This window comes from Natator depressus, chromosome 1 (assembly GCF_965152275.1).
Source record: "Natator depressus isolate rNatDep1 chromosome 1, rNatDep2.hap1, whole genome shotgun sequence".
Lineage (NCBI taxonomy): Eukaryota > Metazoa > Chordata > Testudines > Cheloniidae > Natator > Natator depressus.
The window spans coordinates 149,844,534-149,865,399 of record NC_134234.1 but is presented as its reverse complement, the minus strand read 5'-3'; the positions used below and the strand labels follow the sequence as shown (position 1 = coordinate 149,865,399).

Below are 20,866 nucleotides of genomic sequence, written 5' to 3'. Positions count from 1 at the left end.
AACCCCCGTTCCCCCAACATGCTGGGAAAAAAAAGCTTTTACTGCGTGTGTGTGTGTGTATATATATATGTATATATATTCAGCCATAGGGCTCTTAACTGAACAAAATATGCTACTATTCAGCTTGGCAGACACCTCTACCCTGGTATTAATGTCAAGGGAATCACTCTAAGCATATCCAAATGACATGGAAAATGGACACCTCTCTGTAGGGGGACAAATGCAAAAATTAAGACCACACTTTTGGTTAATATTTATTAGTTCAAGAGTACCATTGTGGATATAGTAAAAAAAGATACTTGTAATAGATTCCAAGGCCTGAAGGGACCATTGTGATCATCTAGTCTGACTTCCTGTATAACACGAACCACAGCACTTCCCCACAATAGTTCCTAAAGCTTATCTTTTAGAAAAACATTCAATCTTGATTTAAAAGTGGCAAGAGATGGAGAGTCCACCAGGACCCTGGGTGAATTGTTCCAGTGGTTAATTACTCTCACTGTTAAACTTATTCCAGTCTGAATTTGTCGAGCTTCAATTTCCAACCATTAATCATGTTATCACTTTCTCTGCTAGATTGAAGAGCCCATTATAAAATGTTTATTCCCCAGGTAGATACTTATCGACTGTAATCAAATCACCCTTAGCCTTTTCTTTGTTAAGTTAAATAGGTTGAGCTCTTTGAGTCTGTCACTAAAAAGCATGATTTCTAATCCTTTAATCATTCTTATGGTTCTTCTCAAAACCCTCTCCAAATCATCAACATCCTTCTTGAATTGTGGGCACCGGAAATGGACACAGTATTCCAGCAGCAGTCGCACCAGTGCCAAATATAGAGGTAAAATAACCTCTCTGTTCCTACTCAAAATTCCTTTATTTATACATTCCAAAATTGCATTAGCAGTTTTGGACACAACATCACACTGGGAGCTCACATTCTGCTGGTTGTCCACCAGAACCCCCACATCTTTTTCAGACTCGTTGCTTCCCACAAGAGAGCCCCCCATCCTGTACCTACAGCCTACATTCTTTGTTCCTGGGTATATACATTAGTTGTATTAAAACGCATATTGTTTGCTTGCCCCCAGTTGACCAAGTGCTCAAGATTGCTCAGAACCAGGCACCTGTCTTCTTCATTATTTACCACCCAATTTTTGTGTCATCTGTATACTTACCAGTGATGATTTTATGGCTTCTTCCAGATCATTGATACAACTGTTAAATAGCACAGGGCCAAGAACCGATCCCTGCAGGACCCCACTAGAAACACACCTGCTCTATGATGATTCCCCATTTGTAATCACATTTTGAGACCTATCAGTTAGCCATTTTTAATCCATTTAATGTGTGTCTTGTTAATTTTATATCATTCTAGTTTTTTAATCAAAATTTCATGTGGTACCAAGTCAAATGCCTTACAGAAATCTGTCTGTTACACCAAAACTATTTTAATCAACCAAATTTGTAATCTCATAAAGAAAATCTTAAATTAGTCTGACCGGGTCTATTTTCCCTAATCCCATATCGATTTGCATTAAGTATGTTACCCTCCTTATTTCTTTATTAGAGACCTGTATCAGCCATTTCACTATCCTGGCTGGGATTGATGTCATATTGACAGGCCTATAATTACTCAGGTAATCCCGTTTATGTTTGTAAAAACTGACATATTAGCTTTCTTCCAGTCTTCTGGAACTTCCCCAGAGCTCCAAGATGTATTGAAAATCAACATTAACAGTTCAGTGAGCTCCTCAGCCATCTCTTTTAAAACTCTTGGATGCAAGTTATCTAGACCTGAAGTTTTAAACACGTCTGACTTTAGTAGGTTCTGTCTAACATCCTCCAGAGATACTAGTGGAATGGAAAGATTGTTATCATGATGTGATGAAACTATATCATCTGTTTTTTCCTCAAATACAGAACAGAAATATTTATTGAACACTGGTGCCTTTTTTGCATTATTGATAATTCTACCGTTTCCATCTTGTAATGGACCAATACCATTCTCAGAATTCTTTTTGTTCCTAATATATGTTAAAAAACTCCTTCTTATTAGCCTTAACTCTGCAGGCCATTGATTTCTTCTTGCGTACCTTTGCTTCCTTTATCAGTTTTATATAATCCCTAATTTCTGATTTAAATGTATTGCCATCAGCTTCCCCGTTCTTCCATTTGTTTTATACTTACATTTTTTTTTTTTATATAGCTGCCTTCACTTCCTGTCTAAACCCGGTCATTTTTTAAATCAATATGGCCTTCTTCCTCAATTTGTGGATTTTTTGGGCCTCTCGTAAAGTGTTCTTAAACGATTCTTAAATGTCCTTAAATTTGTTCTCCCAATTGATTTGGCTCATAATTGTTTTCAGCTTTGTGAAACTGGCCCTATTAAAGCACCAAGTATATATATTACTGGTCTGGACTTTATTCTGTTTGAACATTATAATTGTGATCAAGTCATGATCACTTGTATCTAAGCTACCATTAATTTTTAGTTCTGTGATCAGTTCCTCTTTATTCTGTTTAGACAAAGTCTAATCATGAATTCCCCCACGCTGGGTGCAACACTTTTTAAATTAGGAAATTGTCACCTATAATTAAGACTAAGATTATGTTACGGAAGTCACGTATTCTGTAACATTTTCTGCTTCTGTCTTGGGACATTTGGGGCTGAAAAGTCAGCTTGCAGGGGCCCTGGAGCTATGAGCCACAATGGGTGGTGGGGGGCCCCTGCAGATCCCAGCCGCCAGGGGGACGGGACTCAGAGCTCCAATCTGCTACAGGTGGTGGGGCCCCTGGAGCTCTGAGCTGCCAGCGATGGTGGAGCTGTCAGCTGTAGTGGAGGCGGGTACTGGACCCCCTTCCCCATTTTTTCATTCTCCTGCACTAATGCTAGCTTTCAGTAGAGAAAGCTATGAAAATGTCAAAGGTTTGTGGGCAGCAGATGCAGTTCTGGATGGTCTCCTGAACAAAATGATGTGTAAAGTAAGCATATTCTTCCTAAGTACAGGGAAAACTTCTTTAAGAAGACTTAAATGTTGAGCATTTAAAATTGAAGCTAAGAAACAAAGTTGGGAATGTCGGGGAGAATAGCATAATAGAAAGCATTGCATTTATTAATTTTCAATGTAAGCAATATCTCTAGAACTATATGACAGTATTTTACAGGAACAGCCATGAACATTATTTCATCCATTACTGTGTGTGTGTATAGGCATGAGGGGTGTGTGTATGTGTTTTTGTATGTATAGGGCTTTCACTTTTCAAAACAATGAAAATTCTTTTTGCGGAAGAATGGTGTAATGGTTAAAGCACAGGACTCACAGTTAGAAGATCTGAGTTCTGGTCCTGGTTCTGGCTGTTCACAGTCTTCCTGCATGATGTTGGGCAATCCTTCAATTTACATGTCCATTTTAACACAATAAGCTTGAGATTCTTTTGTTCTCCAAAGTGGGAAGAATTATGAGTGTAAAAAATAAAGATCTCCAGGGTTGGATTTTTTTTTAAAGATCATAATTTTAAAATGGAAGTTGGTTTTGGCAGCCCTAGTTTTCAAGGGCTGAGAGTCTTGCTTTTAGGGGGCAATTTTTAGAGCAAATGTATCTTTTCAGATGAGTGAGGAAGAGTGGTCAGATTTGGAGCCTGTCAACCTTTTCAGTGTCTCTGTCTAATCCAATTTGGAAAACCTGTTTGAATTCAAGTGTAAACGTAAGTGAGATTATTATTTTTTGTCTCAACCTGCTTTCAGGATGAGCTTTTTGTGTTTTACTTTTTTTGGTCATATTTTTCATTTTTTTTTAAGCCCTCTTACATGTGGCAATATTGCTGTATTTCTTTGAGGATAGTGGTAAAGGACAAAAGAACTTAGTTATATTCTTAAAGAAAACTATATCTACATCTGTATCTAATCTATTAGCAAAGCCAATGAGACTAGGAAGGAATGGAGGGAAGAAAATGTGATCCTAAAAATGGTAGCCTGGAGGAAGCTGACTGAGAGAAACCACCAGATCTTGAAGAGAATTAAAGAAATGAGAAAAGACGGTGGAAAATAAAAAGGATGCTTGGATTAATGGGAAGTTACTATTTTGGATAAATGAGGTATAACTAATTTGCACTAATACTGAAACTGTCTTATTTATGTTTTAGAATCCGGTGCTGTTTTCACATTTGGAAAAAGCAAATTTGCAGAAAATATTCCTAGCAAGTTCTGGTTTAAAAATGACAAGCCTTTGTATATGTCATGTGGAGATGAACATACTGCTATTGTTACAGGTTAGTATCGACACAGTTTAAGGAACACGTTTTGTAATACACGGCTTGTAAATGTATGGCTTAGTTTCACGTCTCTGGTAGTATTATAAACAAACAATCCCCTCCCCCCGTTCTTTGAAGGAGTGCCTTCATTCCCATTGAAGTCTCAGAATTTAATTCCCAGTGCACACTAAACAGGAGATGCCCGGTGCCCCACATGAATGAGTCTTTGGTGCATAATGACAGTATTGGATCAAAATAAGAACGGCCATACTGGGTCAGACCAGTAGTCCATCTGGCCTGGTATCCTGAGCAGATGTTTTCAGAGAACTATCCACAATGGCCCCAAGATCTCTTTCATGGGTGGTAACAACTAATTTATACTCCCTTATTTTGTAGGTATAGCTGGGATTATGTTTTCCAATGTGCATTATTTTGCATTTATCAACATTGAATTTAATCGGCCATTTTGTTTCCCAGTCACCCGTTTAATGAGATCTCTTTTTAACTCTTCAGTCAACTTTGGACTTAACTATCATCTGCAAACTTTGCCATTTCACTGTTTACCCCTTTTTTCAGATCATTTATGAATATGTTGAACAGCACAGATCCCAGTATGTATCTTTGGGGGACCCTGCTGTTTATCTCTCTCCACCATGAAAATTGACCATTTATTCCTACTCTTTGTTTCCTGACTTTTAACCAGTTACTGATCTATGAGAGGACCTTCCCCTCCAGCTATCAAAATGAATTAAATCAACTTGAAAAAGAACACTGAGACTGACAGTGTCTAATAACTATTCTTAAATAGAGAAAGTTTATGTAGTGGAGATAATCAGGACGTGAACTGAAAATGAACCTGGAGGATTCTTTTTTGTTTGAGAAGCAATGCTGAATGTAACTAGCAAAGGTCAATATGAATCCTTATCTGAAACTTAATATTCAAGATGTTATATGTTTAAAATTAAAACTTTTTGGAGTTATAAATTATATGTGAACAGAAAATAGCCCTAAACATTTTAATAAATGATACTACTTCTATGGTAAATTACAACAACAACACAGAAAAAGTTTTGATGGAGCATAGTAAACACACTTTTAATAAATATCTCATTTTTGTTTCTTTGAAATGCTAGTAGCAGTAACCAACAAAGAATTAGAGTCCTGTGAACTAATGCAAAAGAGACTACAGTTTAATTGGCGATCATGTCAGTTAAATATATTGGCAGTTCATCTCATGTAAATGCCAGCATTAAAAAAATAGGAAATGGAATTTTGAAACCAAAAATTCATGATGCATTTTCAGAGTGGATTTTTATTCTGAGGTAGAATTCTCCCCATCTGCCACCCTAGGACGTTTGAAATAGGTGTTCCCCCTTGTTACTTCTGTGTTGCTTAAATGTTTTCTCATTATATAGGTGTTTGAGAATATCCTGTCTGTCCCCATGCTAGGCTGCTTTTCGTTTGTATGTAGGGAAATTGGGATTTGTGAAAAACAAGTGTTTTAACAATGAAAATGCTTTTATGCCTTTATAATAGACTGTTTTTTCACTACAACACATTTTTCAAAGTATTTACTGCACAGCAGGGTTCTTCCAGTCTAACTTCAGAGAAAGTGATACTGCGATTTAATTATACTTGACCAAAACTTCAAAGTATTTTTTCAAGTTGTGGAAGTTTTATTAAATAGTTTGTATTTACCACTTAACATTTCTGATAAGCTAAACTTTTATTTTTATTCTTCTCTAACTTTATTGGCAAGACATTACATTGGGAAAGGGTGACCATTACCAAAAAAACAACCCTTCCCAACAGTTGTTCTTGGGCTTTGTGTGTTAAGAATTATGTAGGTTTTAAAGCTGTACAATGATGTTAAAAATCTTTTAAAAACTATATGTTTATAATGTAGAATAAGTGCTTTTGCTATGTACTTCAAAAATGAAAAATGACTGACTTATACACTTCGAAATAGACATAGTTTCTGTAACCCAAACTCAAAACCTTCACTGGGGAACCAGATTGTTGAAGCACAAAACAGCTGCAAGTTAGGTGAGTGTACATGCGGGATCATGGATGTGAGCAGTGCTCGTTTTAACAGTCAAGGCGGCTAAGGCAGCTGAAAAGTCAGTTGCCATGGCCATTCTCTGATGAACCCCCAGCTGTCGAGCTTTATGGAGCTTCAGCAGGAGTGCACTCTGCTCCTCCTATTGGGAAGCACTGTGAATGAGTTGTGGATGCACTGCCTTTTCCTCATTGGAGTGAACTTCTTCTGGAGGGTATGTCTACACAGCAGCTAGAAGGTGTGATTCGCAGCTCAGATAGGCATACATTCACTAGCTCTGCTTGAGCCAGCATGCTAAAAATAGCACTGTGGCTGCGGTGGCAAGGGTAACAGCTTGGTCTAGCCACCTGATTACAGGCCTCCCTGACCCCGGATATGTACTCCATGCAGCTAGCAAGAGCCACTGTCAGTGCCCTCAGAGCCACGCTGCTATTCTAAGCATGCTAGCTCCAGCAGAGCTTGAACATGTATGTCCTCTTAAGAGGCCATACATGCTGTGTAGACATACCCTCCCAGCTGCTGCGTAGACATACCCTTGTACACAAGGAACTTTGCTAGAGCAGGTATTGTAATTTACACCTTGCCATGCCGACTTTGCTAAATTTGGTCCATGGTATTACACAAGATCACCATTTAAAAAAATAAATGTTTTCAGCACTGAGCAAACGGTCAAACGCAGCTGTTTGATCTTCATATGTGTCTGAAAAGGATGCTGTTAGGTTTTTCAAATTGTTGATCTGCTACTCTTCCATCTTCAATCTATGGATCTATTGTTTGAAATCACTTGTCTATTTGTAAACTGATTGAGCCCGTAAAGTTAATGAAAAACTTGTCTACTAATTTCTTGAAAAATGTGATTCTGGCATTATTTCTTAGCTAAGTTTTGTAGTATAGTTTTTACATTGTAGGCTTACAGAATTGTCTGAATGTAAGAGGTTTTTAATATATCCTTTTGGTAAATATTACATCCAGATGCTAAATCTAATTCACAGGAGAACACACTCTTCTGGGAACAAGGCATACGGCAGACACATGTTCAAGGAGGAACCCACACAATATGTGGCCATATTTATATAAGTTAAATACAGACAATGTTCTGCAGAAGTTCAAATTTGGAAAATCCCTCCCACAGGCCAAATTGTGCATATACATCTGTAGAAGTCACAGCGAAAATTTTGACACACACACAAAACTAAACCCAAAGAAAACAAACAACCCTCCACCCCCAAACAACCTCTTCCTGTGCTTTCATAGGGCGAAAATCTGGACATTGTATAAACTGTACAAAATGCAGGCATGTAAATGTGGAAGAAGTATATGCACCCTATTCTGACTTTCATCAGTCACCTGCACAGATTACTCATTTTTCCTATCTAGAATTATTTGCTTGTTCATGTGTCCATACTGTTGCTATGTAAATAGATGCAGAGAGACCGTGTTTCCTAATCCATAGGTCCTGTCCAAGAATACTTCTCCATTTTGTGTCATGGAGGTTCTGTGGAACAGCCTATCAATAGTGTATGTAGGGGAAACTATAACTGAAATAAACAACTTCTGCCTTATGTGCCCTCTTCTGAGTGCTGGTTTTCTGGCAGATGTCTGCGTACAGTGGCCTGTTAAAATTTGGCTGATATTACTGAAGAGATCTGCCAAAAAAAATCATCAAAAGTGTAGAATTTGGCCTCAAGAATGCATTCACCACAGCCAAATTGTTGTCCATAACAAAACAGTCTCAGACACTTTTTAGGATGTGGACAATTGAGACAAAGTAAATTGTTATGGATAACAAAGCAACTGTTTTGTTATGGAGAAGGCTGTCACAGCCATGACAAAACAAGGGTGTTTTTTTTTCCTTTTTTTTTTTTTTAAAGCCATTCTGACTACTAACTGTGGCTGACCAACTACACAGCAAGCCCGTGATGTTAATTTGTAGAAAAAATTCAATTCCTTCCATGTGTATTGTAATTGACTATATTTTTGAAAATAGTCTGTTAGTTAAATATTAAATAGTATTAAACAATTTAATTGTAAAATAAAGAATATTTAACTTCATTCATAATTTCCCTTAAAAAAGCTTTAATAATAATTAATTTATTGTGTGCCATGAGTTGATGGCCATCCTTAATTATGGTCTTCTGTAAAGTTGCTGCATATTCAAACACTTTTATGAGTTCCGACTGATGTCTTTATTTTGCAGGAAATGGTAAACTTTACATGTTTGGCAGCAATAACTGGGGCCAGTTAGGACTAGGAACAAAGAATACTATCAACAAGCCAACTTGTGTAAAAGGTTTGTCTTATTTTCTTCTTTGGCTTTTTGATAGATGGCTTGAATGAAAAAGTGATTTATAGTATCAATTTCCAAATTAAATACAAGGTCTCTATTTGATCTTCCGTCACCTCACGATTCTAGGTCTTATGGATTTTGAGGACTACTCAAGATACACAGAATCTGATCTTTTTGGATACCCGTTAAGAATTCCCATTCAGTGTCATCTCTGTTTCTGTCCAACTCCATTCCATATGCAGGGAAGTTATTGGACGGTTGATCTCTGAAGTGCTGTTTGGTGCTTAGACAGCAAGAGAGAGTATCATTATATGTATGCATTGTTGTTTTAGCCATGTTGGTCCCAGGATATTAGAGGGACAAGGTGAATGAGGTAATATTTTTCATTGGACCAACTTCTGTTGATGAGAGATGCAAGCTTTCAACCTTACACAGAGGTCTTCGTCAGGTCTGAAGTGGGTCCAATAAAAGATATTACCTCACCCACTTTGTCTCTCTAATATCATTATATGTAACCTTCTGCCAATGCAACCCCTGACCGAGACCGTCTCATTATCTGTCCTACTACTTTTTGAGCAAATATGAGAAATACCTGAAGGTATCCCAAAAAAGCAGAGCCATTAATGGATTCACCCACACCCACTATACACATAATTAAATAAAGAAGGAATGAAATAAATACCCATGCACTTTTACAGATTATGGAATTTGTCATTCCATCACAAACTCTTACAGTTTCTCCCAGCCAGCTCTACCTTCTCTAACAAATCAATAATTCTTTCCCCATCAAAAAATTTATTCTGTCAATTCACCCCATTATTATCAGTACATCATTCTCCACCATCAAATCCATTAACTCCCTTCCTCTCTCTCATCAGATTTATTCAGTTTCCCATCATCAAATACAAATTATTCAGTCTGTTCAAACCCTTTTCATCCAGAAATCAATCAATTCTGCCCCAAACATCTTTCCAGAGCCCTTTGCTGCTTCTGTTCCTCTCCTTCTACCTTTTTCAGGCTGACGACAGAGGGGAGAGCAGGATCACTGGGATCTTCACCTCCTCTGTCAACAGCCATGTGAGGATACGGGATTGGTTCTTGCCTCGGCTAAGATAGCGTGGGAGCTCTCCCTTTGCTTCTGCTCTCAGACTATGGTAGGCAATGGAAAGGGTGAGGAGAGCCCAGAACAGAGCTCCTTCTTTTAGGAAGCGGGGGGAGGGCTGGGAGAAGGGACAGGACAGTTTCTTCACTCTCCTTGGCAGTGGCCAGCTGTGGAAAGGACTCATGGTGATTCCAAGATGGTGACAGCTGTCTATGGAATGGGATGGCAACAATTCCCTGCTCAAGTCCTGCTTGGGGCCAAGCAGCAGTCGTAGCATGTTGCTGTTGCAATCCTGAGAAAGTGCCTTCTTGGGCTTGCCCAGGAGCAGATGATCCTTGTGGGGAAGTGAGGGTAAACTCTATCAGTAATGCCAAAACTGTCAGCCATGTTACAGGCACTGTGTAGCAGGGCTGATATACTGAGGTGCCGTACATCTGGTTGCTGTGGGGATACTCCTGGCCTTACAGGCTATAGATGGCACACAGCAGATGGAGGAGGTACATATGGGCAGAATGCAGGCTTCTGAAGAGCTAATTCAGATAATCTCCATACCCAAAAGAGGCAGAATGTAGGGTTTTCTGCATATGCTCTGTGATCCCACAGTACTTCCATTTTTTTTCCGGGTGCAACAAGTAAAAGGGCTTGGAAGAGCATGGCGATTTCTGAGTACAGTAGAACCTCAGAGTTACGAGCACTCTGAAATGTTCATAATTCTGAACAAAACATTATGGTTGTTCTTTCAAAAGTTTACAACTGAACATTGACTAATACACCTTTGAAACTTTACTAGGCAGACGAAAAATGGTGCTTTCCCTTTTTTATTAGTGGATTACGTTGAACACAGTACTGTACTGTATTTGCATTTTTTTTGGTCTCTGCTGCTGCCTGATTGTGTATTCCCAGTTCAAAATGAAGGTATGTGGTTGACTGGTCAGTGCGTAACTCTGGTGTTTGTAACTCTGAGGTTCTGCTGTATGGTGTCGGTGGGTGTTGGGTGGAAAAGAGTCCAGAGCAGGGAGGATTTGTGTTTGTGTGGGAAAGTTCTAAGACTGGGTGGCTGGTGGGAGAGGGTTCAGAGTTGAGGGGGTAAGTCTGAGCTGTGGAGTGACTGGGTAGAAAGTGGAAGGACCGTCAGTCTGGCAGGATGGCGATGTTTTGGAGCTGGTGGAGGTTGGTTTGTGGGGAGCTTGAGAAGGGTCTGAAAAAGGAGGGAGACGCCCTAGGGTGGCAGGATTGAGTGCTGGGGGAAATCAAATCAGTTTTGAATGAGTATGGGTGTATTGCTAGTGGGTGTGTGGACGTGGTAGAGAGAAACAGTAATAAGGATAGTAGGGTAAGTGGTAAATAGGTTGTAGGGGCAGAAATTGGGAAGTAGAGAGAAGGTGAGAGGTCACACGGATAAATATTTTTCTCTATTTCTGAAATGGGGAGGAGTTACTAGAGGAGAGTGGATGCCCGTTTTTCTTCCCCCTTTTCTACCAAAACACTTCCCCGTGACTAGCCCCTTCACCCACATAGGGTCCAGTTTTTCACTTCAAAAGCACTAGGGAGGGATAGAGGAAGAATGAGTGTGTTGCTGGGTGCATGTGCACGGTGGTGGGTGTAAAGGGAGGTTGCTATCTGCAGCCACACCGCTTATTCTGGGCACTAGCCCACAGTAGGCTTGCCACTAACAGCTGGTGATTACACTGGTTAATGTGACCAGTTGAGAGGGTGATATAGAACATGACAGCCAGGGGGAGAGAAGAACAATAGAGAATTGGTATGTGGGGGTGAAAAGTTAGGGGAGTAGGAGGCAACAGAATTGGGTGATTATAAGGACACAAAATGGAGGGAGAAGGAAAATAGTGGGTTAGTAACACCATTTAAGTACTGAAAATTGGAGCAAGTGCCATCCATATAGTTGCCAGTTCAACTTGCTGCATTCTGCTGAGGGTTACCTTACCATGGTAAGATGTGGTCTCTGGTTGACTGGAATATTAGCACTTATGCAATTAATATGAATGACAGCTACAAACATTTGGGGAATCTTTCTATTTTTGTTTACCAAGGGGTGATTTTGATTGACACATTCTTATGAAATAAAGAGAAAAGTTAGCTTAGAGTGTTCAGTTTATATTGTAAGTTTACCTGCTGCTGGTAAAAATATGAAAAGAGCAGATGGCTATATTCAGATTGCAAAATGTTGTTAAACAAATGTAACTATCAACCTGTTTGTAAACTTATTCTCTGACTTTAATTCATAGCTTTAAAACCAGAAAAAGTTAAACTTGCTGCTTGCGGGAGAAACCACACTTTAGTTTACACAGGTATGTAATCTACATTATTTACATACTAGGTAAATATTTAAGGCAAAATTCTGCCCTGGGTTTTATGCATAGTTCTAATTCTGTAATGGGAGCGCCCTATGTGCATCTAGGGGAAAAACATCGCAGTGAAATGGGGAGGAGTTACTAGAGGATAGTGACAGGTTTCAGAGTAGCAGCCGTGTAAGTCTGTATCCGCAAAAAGAACAGGAGTACTTGTGGGCTTAGCCCATGAAAGCTTATGCTCAAATAAATGTGTTAGTCTCTAAAATGCCACAAGTACTCCTGTTCTTTTTAGAGGAGAGTGAATGCCCCTTTTTTCTTCCCTCTTTTCTACCAAAACACTTACCCATGGCTAGCCACTTAAACCACTTGTCATGTGTTCTGTGCTCTGCATTCCTGAAATAACTTTTCCATGCCATGGTGTTTGTAAAGGAATTATATATAGGAATTTGCAAACAATAGCCAGCTTGAAGAATTTCCTCCTGCCCTATTTTGATCTGAGGGTAACAATTTTATATAACTTCAGAAAAGGTCTGGATATGCAGCAAATATCTTTTAGAACCCTCTTCTAGCCTTCCTAAAAGGCAATATGCTCTGTCTCCCACTGTTGGATTTGAGAAATTGGTTTGCTAAGCTTTAGAAGTTGGCACTTTCATTTTACAGAGATAATATGCAAGGATTGACATGTTTTTAAAATTTGTAGAAAGGAACTATCCTCCATATGGCACCAATCTTTGGAGCCTACAGTGATGTGAAGAGAGTGGTTGATTTGCTAAGGGTTTAATATCTGTGTGAACTCAGGATATAGTAAATTATTCTTACAATATAACAGAACACTTTAATAAGGATTGACTATAGTAAATTGAACAAGGTGCAGATTTACAACTTGAAACAGGTATTGTGGCTGAATAATTTTTATGACCACCATTAACATTTGTAGTTATGCATGTTAAGATAACATTAAGGGTAATTAAAACTCATGCTTCAGGGCACAAGCTAATTAACCCTGGGTTAAGAAAGAAATTATTTCCCCTGCCCTTTTTATCGTGTTGTACACCTGGAAGCATCTATCTATCTATCTATCTATCTTAGGTACTTATATGGCCCCCATCACCATAGTATCTGAGTATCTCACAAACTTTAATGTATCTATCCATCACAACACCACTGTGAGATAGGGAAGTACTATTATCTCCATTTGACAGCTGGGGAAATGAGACACTGAGAGGCTAAGTGACTCACTCAAGGTATCACAGGAAGTCTGTAGCAGAGCAAGGAATTGAACCCACGTCTCAAGTCCTAGCCTAGTGCCCTAACCACTGGACCATCCTGCCTCTTATGGAGTTTCTTTGCCTTCTTCTGAAGCATAAGGTGCTGTTTACTTCCAGTGGGAGGATACTGAACTAGATGGACTATTAGTTCAGACTGGTATGACAGATCCAATATACTGTAACTATTTTGAGGAGATGTATCTGAAAGAAATGAGAACTGTAATCTAAAACCTTTTTGTTACAGTTATCATTTGACAAAGTGTTAGAACATGTACAGTAATAGTGTACATGAGATTTTGTTTTTTTGAAATTTTACAATACGGAAAAAAATTGCAACACTAGAAGTACAATACATAATGTAGCTACAATAACTATAGTAACTGATAAAAACTGCTGTGTGTGAGCTAAGTATTATTAAAGCAAGAATATATGTGAACAGTATTTTTTCCAAGGTAGTGGTATAATGAGAGATGGAATCTTTTACCTCTGGGTTACCCCTCACCTCCTTCAGATCCACCTTCAAGATTCTCTTCTGCTGTGATGCTTACCAGAAATCAGCCAGATTGGCTAAGTCAGAAACAAAATCAATGCGACTTGTGTTCCTAAAACACTTGGGTGCTTTTGAAAATCCCACGTATGCGTACCTAATTATGGGTTTAGGAACCTAACATTAGGGTCCAGATTTTTAAGAATTTTGGTCTCTGAATGCGTAACAATTCATAATAAAACAAAAAGCCCCACAAAGCCCATCACCTAATACTTTAGATGATTAAGATCCAGGGTAAAGCAATTAAAGAAAACACTTAATTTTTTAAAAATTATTAAATTTGATTGAATATTTGTACAACTAATTTGAAGAACTGTGCTATTGCAACTTTACGTTAACATTTATAATTAACTAAATTTAAGCTTTTTAAACAAAATGCCACTACTAATGGGCTCTCGTTTGAATTTTACAAAACTGCTACAGGCACACACAAAAGAAACCCTGACAAAAATTAGAAAATTAAGGCTTTTATCATGCAAATCCTTAAGTGGGTATATTACTTTGCTTTATGCGTGGTTCTGCTGACTTCAGGTGGACTACTCATATGCTTAAAGTTAAGCACGGGCATAAACATTGCAACATCAGGGGCTAAATCTGTATTTTTAATAATTTTTCTTAGTAGCATAAAATCTCTGTCACTTCAAGACAAAGTTGCTACATTGTTAACCCTGGTGCAAGTTATTTAGTCTTTCAGTACATTAGTGGTGTTATTGTGAACTGTTATGTCCGCAGAGATCAAAATTCTTAAAAAGTAGGAGCCTAATACCAGTTTCCTAAACCAACATGTAGGCACCCAGGTGTGGGATTTTCAAAAGCACCGAAGTGCCTTAGGAGCTCAAGTCATGTTGACTTCAAACAGCAAACCTTGATGGATGAATACAGCCTGGTAAAGCATTTCAGGCTGTACTTGTCTTGTGGAAGTTCAACATATTGGAAGAGGGTGGCTGGAAATATAGCTTTTCAATTTTGTGTTTGATTTTTGTGGTGGTCTTCCGCTAAAAGTGTTAGCGAGGCCCTGGGCTAGTCTCTTTTATCACAGATGAGCATTTTAAATATTAAACTCTTTAGTAGAAGACACATAAAATCTGAAATTATTTTAATTAGGAAGCTAAAGAAACAAGTACAAAACATGAGCTTTGCCAATTTAAAACTATATTGAGAAAAATATAGAGCTAGCAACAAATAAATAAAAATCTGATTGAAATAATAGTACCTCAGTCTTATAGCACTTTTCATCAGTAGATGTCAAAGCACTTCAGAAGGAGGTCAATCTAAAAAAATTAAGTAAGAATGATTTAAATAAAAATTTTTAAATTAAGATATTATTTTTATCCACCCTGTTCAAAATCATCAAGCTATGTACATAACTAATTAGGTGATTTTAATATTGTTACCATGGCCATGCCTCCCCATTTGCCTCCAGTTTTGTCACACTTGCTTATTATGTTTTGTCTTAAAGTAGATTGTAAACTATTGACTGTGTCTTTCTGTGTGTGTGCATAGCATCTACTACAATGGGCCCCCAACACCGGGGTGTTTTGTTGTTATCACATGCAAATGAATAAGAAACCAGTCATACAACTTAATTCATTAACTAAATATGTCCTTTTTTGGATAGCATATATTTTCCCAGTTATTTGTAAATGGACTGACCAGTAGTCCATGGCTGTATACCAAGTAATATGTTAAACATCTTTGTAATGCTGCTCCTATATACAAACATAATTTTATTATATTTTAAAATCCAATAAAAATTGCTTAGGTAAAGTTTAGCTGTAGGTAGAGTCCAACATAAAGCCTGTGCACCACTTATGCCCTTGAAATAGAGTTTATCTGGGATTTAAGGTTTGCAAAGGTCTTTAATAGCTCTCTGTATAAAGCTGAATTTTACCTACAGTGATTTGTAGTCTTCAGAGGAACTTGGCCCGCTGCAAAATTAGGGTAAAAAAATGTATCTTGTATTTCTCAGTTGGAATATTCCTTGTGATTCCTGTGTAACACCTGCGTTACTTTCATATACGTTGTAACGTCTGAGTTTTTCAGTTTTTTTTCAGAGCAGATTAGATTCTCCTGATATCCTTCCTGTGTTTTAAATTTTTAATGTAGTGTGTCTTGAGGGAGAACTAAATTTATAAATCTTTTTTTTTTAACCTTTTATGTACAAGCCACAGTCCGACTGGGAAACGTAAAACTCTTTTTATGTACATAAATGATAGAGAAACAAAATCTGATGTACCAGAATTGAAGAAAACAATCAGAAGTGACAAACTTCACCCTAATTTTAGCTGGTTACCAAAAGGCTCTTTTTTTAGTTTTCCATTTATCTATAAATTGCCTTTGGTAAGCTGGACTTTCCAGCAATTACTCAGTCTGCAGATATTTTTAAGTCAAGGTTCTTCCAAGATGTCTTCATGTCTCTTGAGCTCTAAAAGAACTACAGAGTATGTAGAGTTCCTTCATTTTTGACATCTCTCTCCAAGCTGAGGGAAAACCCAACCTTCTCTAGATGCATGTGTATTCTAAAATGGAGAGGAAGACTGTTAGAACTTCCCCATCCAAAAGTGTCCAGGAAAGCTTCCTCGGGAGTTACAGCAGCAACTCATAAGATCAGTGTTAGAATATTTTAGGACAGCTTAGCACAGCTTTTCTGCAATACTTTTTCTGTAGGAGGAAATTGAGCTCAAACTTTCTGATTTGCTGTCACTTACTCTACGTATTACATGTGCTTTTCTATGTGCAGAACGAGGACATGTATATGCTGCTGGAGGTAACAGTGAAGGGCAGTTGGGATTAGGTGACACAGAGGAAAGAAGCACGTTTCATCTAATTAGTTTTTTTACCAACCAGTACAAGATCAAACAGCTGGCAGCTGGATCTTACACATCAGCAGCACTAACGGGTGAGAGCAACAGCTAATAACAAATGCCTATACCATGAAAAGGTAAAAAACAAGTTAACAACATAGCTTATCCTTTGACAGCTGCATTGACTCTGATGGAAGTCTTATACCATGATCATTTGTTTTCCAAAAGCAGTAATTAGCAGTGGAGACTTGATAAGTCCGTGTGGTGGTAGAAAGGCTTTCAGCTATCTGATGATAGGCCTCTTTTCTCCCTTTGCCATCTCATTCATACCTCTTTCACAAATCCTACCTTATAGCAGCCAGTAAGATGTGTGCTAGGCTATTTTCCTTTCTACCAACGGCTAAGGCTCTCCTCGGATTTGCGAAGCAGCCCTGCGTAGTTTTAGTTCCAAATACTGCCCCAGGAACTGCTGCAGCTAGAAGGGTTTTATGCAGAGCTAGCTTCCCACAACTTGGAATTGCTGTACAGAGAAGGCTGGATGGTGGCTGAAGATTATTGTATCGTTCCTTTGCCTCAGCCGCTCCTTGTTGCTGACATGGGTCTCTGTGCAGATGAGACTGGGTCTGGGACAAATAGGAGAACAGCTACTCTAATCAGCATGAGGGAGACAGAACGAAGTTGGAGTGAGTGTGAGAGGGATAGGAGAAAGCAGGGGAAAAAGAAGAGAATCAGTGGGGTGAATGGAAAAGCTGGGATAGAGAATCAATTTGGAGAAAAGAGAAATGGGAATCCTATTGATGATGCAAGTGGAGTCATACCATCATGAAGTTACTAATAGGACAGGAATAAGCCTAACATCCATAACAGTCCCCAGAATGTGTGTACACAGACCACCAGCAACCTGGGAGTCTGACTGCCTCCAATCTTATTGCTTACTGGAGAAACATGTCTGGAAATAAATGTTAAATGTTGCCATCTCTGGTCTAATACTACCTGGTCACTAAATATTCCGCGGCACGTTTCAGAAAATTGTGGGGGATGGGATGCGTTGGTATCTCTGGCCCTATGCTTTGCTATGTGTTGAGTGCCAGTTGATAGCTGTCCTCACACTTCAGCAATGGCTATGTTTTAGCAGTGTCATATAGAGTGTGTGAACTGCCTCTGGATGGAAGCCACAAGTAAATGTAAATATTATTGTTAGACCAGCTTTGGTTTTAAATCTGACTTTCTGCCGCTTTATTTTAGAGGATGGACAGCTTTTCGTGTGGGGTGACAATTCTGAAGGTCAGATTGGCTTGGCTGGTGAAGCCAGTGTGTGTGTACCTTGTCAAGTGGATGTTGGAAAGCCTGTTTCCTGGGTCTCCTGTGGATATTACCATTCTGCTTTGGTAACAAGTAAGATAATGATATATTGTGTAATAGAGCTAACTATACCAATGGGCCTCAAATTGTGGTCCTTATTTTTATCTGCTAAATTGCATTAAAAATAGCTAATGACACATTAAATACTTCCCCTAATGATATATGCCATTGGTATGTTATGTGATCACAAATACAAAGGAAAGTGGTCTGTACACTTGTGAATTAGAGGTAAGTCTCGCAGGGACAATCTCTAAAATTTGCTCCATGCTGTGAAATGATTTGGGAAACTGATGTATTCTGTTCCATGATTCTTTATTGTAACTGAATTAATACTACCATGTGAAAACAAATTACAATGAACGTTAGTGTGTGGACAGTGTTATGGAAAAGGGTGTAATGCTGAATGAATGTCTTGTCACACTGATTTGATTTTAGTGAGACATACAACAAATGCCTTGGGTGAATTTGATTTCTATTTTGTACAATAATCCAGCGTCTCTGAGACTATTCATATCTGCTCATGTGTACTGACCCTCTTCTCTTCTACCTTTCCCTCCCTTTCCCCAAAAATGCAAATCTTGAATAGGCACCTATCACATATTTTTCAGAAAAATGCATCTTTCCTGCTAATTCACTGCCTTAATTGTCAAGGTTTGATGCTATACATCTGAATTTCTGGGGCAAACTGAACAGATGCTGTATAAAGTAGAAATATCTTGAGGGAATGAATGCTATGTATGGCTATTTACAGCTGTGCAATAAAAAAAGTTAAATATTTTTAGAAAGCATGCTCAAAATAGACATCTGGAATTTTGTCAAAGCACCATCAAAAGATTTAACAGGAAGCATAATGTATTAAAAGCAATAATCCATCCATGAAAACCTATAACCTTGCAGAGAATTATGAAGACATGTGCAGCTCTAAGCAGGCAAAGAAGGGAGGAATCTGCAAAGACTGTTAAGATCTGTGTTTCCTTCAGGGAAATAATGATAGTTAATATACAGATAGTTTTTACTGTGCAGGATTTGGGCTAAGAGACACTCTGACATTTCTATAGCTCATTCCCACCCCCCATCCCCCAAATCACGTTTCCTGATTTGAGTGAATTACAGTGAAGATGATATTAAAGGCATGGGCAACTATTTATTCTCATCATATGTGTGGACCCCAAATAATACTAAGTCTTTAATCTTATCTCAGTCCCAATAAAGTATTAAAGACTTCAACAGATCAATAATTTTGGATTACAGAGCTTTTAACAGGCATCCAGAAACTACATCTGGTGCTTTATTCAACCTGCTTAATAAATGACAGATTTCTACAGATAACATCTGTGTGGGTCCCTGAGAGTATGCCATGAACAGAATGAAAGCATTCAGTGACTATAAAGTATATGTAGTAGGGTGTTTTGCCTATAGTATGCAACTTTGTATGAATGATGCTTTCTTAAAATAAATAAGTTAAATGCTTATGATTGACCAGAAGTTTAGCAGCCATTAAATATTCTTCAGCTTTCAAGCACCACAATCGACAAGTAGATGTGTACGTCAAAAAACCCAGCTCTTCCAGGGCATAGCGAGAAGGTAGTATACTAAAAACTTGATCAACAAATGTTTTTTGATAGCTTACTATGATATGGAGCCAAAAATTGAGTTGCTAATTTGGCCACAGTAGAATTTAGTAGAGACTATAATCCAAAATATTTAGCCCTGTGACAATTTAACCCAGGAGAGAGGTTTGAGAGATACTTGCACATACTTAATTGTCCCAGCTGTCAGGCTTGATAGACTTTCTCAGCATGGAAGTACTAGATCAAGGTGTTGGGCCCATGGAAAAATATTTAACTTTTTGTTTTATTTGAGTGTTTTAGCAATCAGATATCTGAAGAGGGATATAGTGTATCTGGTGTCAAAGAAGGTTCATATTAACTTAATGGACTAAATTCTACCACGTGGGTAAGTGGGCCCTACTGAAGCCAAGAAGAGCTTTATGCACATTTGTGAGAGCAGAGTACGACCAAAAGTCTATAATAATAAATCTTTTAAGCTTTGGTCTAGCCACTAGCACTGATAAGTCTTCTCCATATGCAGATCAGGCAGAAAGATGACCAGTTACTTTCTTTGTAGTTTTTGGACCATTGGCTGCTCTCCTTTTCTCCCACACTCAATTTTTTCTCGTTTCACTGAGGAGAAGCAGCAAAGATGGCTTTTGTCTTTTAGTCCTTTTTGGACTTTTTCTGTAGTGTTTGCCAGCTTTTTTTTCTTTTTCTTTCTGCCCTTTCAGCGGAAGGACTAAAATTTCATCTATATTTTTGTGACACTGTTTGGGGTCATATCTATTGGGTTCTCTTGTCAAATCTGTAACCAGGCCCTTTGTCAAGGAGGTGCTTCTGGGAATGGATGGAAGACATGGCCTACCTCTGCAATGCAGATACCCTCTCTGCACAAGAATGGGCTGACGGGAACAGTGTGCCTGCCCACTGCCCTGGTCTCCCATGCAGAAATGGATCCTCTGAGTTAAATGAAAATTTGAATGATGTTTTGGATTAGAACTCCCCTTGTGCTTTTCCTTTGCCAGAAGCAGGTAAGACGACTCTCAAGCCCCCACGATGGCATCCTTGCTACAAATGAGACTTTGATTGACATAGATAGAAACCTTTGGAGAAGCCCCTCTAAAGAGTGCTTTGCAGGTTCCCATGGGTCCCTTTCATGTGTGTTCCTTATTTTCATGGAACTGTTTTCAGCCCAGCTCGGAAGCCGTCACTTCACCAAGCTCCTTCATAGACCTCTGCTGTGTGAGAGGTGCTGCTATTTGATCCAGAGGTACAGCCTTCAGAATCGCTTAGAAGGTTCAGAGGAAAGGAATGTTCAAGC

At 38.6% G+C, this 20,866-nt stretch overlaps 1 protein-coding gene across 2 annotated transcripts in view; it reads left to right on the top strand.

Moving 5' to 3' along the window:
• Nucleotides 1-20,866, top strand: part of RPGR (retinitis pigmentosa GTPase regulator) — a 92,979-nt gene that overhangs the window by 1,999 nt on the left and 70,114 nt on the right. For both annotated transcript variants that reach the window (XM_074968812.1, XM_074968820.1), the window contains exons 2-6: nucleotides 4,144-4,269; nucleotides 8,508-8,600; nucleotides 11,946-12,008; nucleotides 16,567-16,725; nucleotides 17,876-18,025. In XM_074968812.1, the coding sequence (XP_074824913.1) occupies nucleotides 4,144-4,269; nucleotides 8,508-8,600; nucleotides 11,946-12,008; nucleotides 16,567-16,725; nucleotides 17,876-18,025 (591 nt within the window). The remainder of the gene's footprint in view (nucleotides 1-4,143; nucleotides 4,270-8,507; nucleotides 8,601-11,945; nucleotides 12,009-16,566; nucleotides 16,726-17,875; nucleotides 18,026-20,866) is intronic.